The 271-nt window shown below is 38.7% G+C and overlaps 1 protein-coding gene across 1 annotated transcript in view; it reads left to right on the forward strand.

Annotated features, from left to right (window-relative positions):
• Nucleotides 1-271, forward strand: part of LOC119594234 (integrin alpha-PS2-like) — a 126,991-nt gene that overhangs the window by 76,024 nt on the left and 50,696 nt on the right. Inside the window, exon 3 of the mRNA XM_037943304.1 lies at nucleotides 127-179. Within this exon, the coding sequence (XP_037799232.1) occupies nucleotides 127-179 (53 nt within the window). The remainder of the gene's footprint in view (nucleotides 1-126; nucleotides 180-271) is intronic.

Raw genomic sequence — 271 nt, forward strand, 5'->3', positions numbered from 1 at the left:
TAAAACTAACTTATGCTTCTCTCGGTCTTTTTTTTAATCAAATTATCCTAAATTAGTCAGTGCTTGATATTCCAGGAATTAATTTGTTCTCCAAGTTTAACGTTTTTTTTTTTGTTCGTTTCTCCGCCAGGATGGAGAACGCATGTTCATCGGCGCTCCCGGGGCGTTCTACTGGCAGGGTAAGAGAAGAACACGCATTGTTATAGTTTGTTCTTGTTTGATACTTTGGTGTTATTGAAGCTTGTGTGAGATTCTGAACAGTTTACCCCCT

The sequence above is a fragment of the Penaeus monodon genome, chromosome 33 (genome assembly GCF_015228065.2).
Source record: "Penaeus monodon isolate SGIC_2016 chromosome 33, NSTDA_Pmon_1, whole genome shotgun sequence".
NCBI lineage: Eukaryota > Metazoa > Arthropoda > Malacostraca > Decapoda > Penaeidae > Penaeus > Penaeus monodon.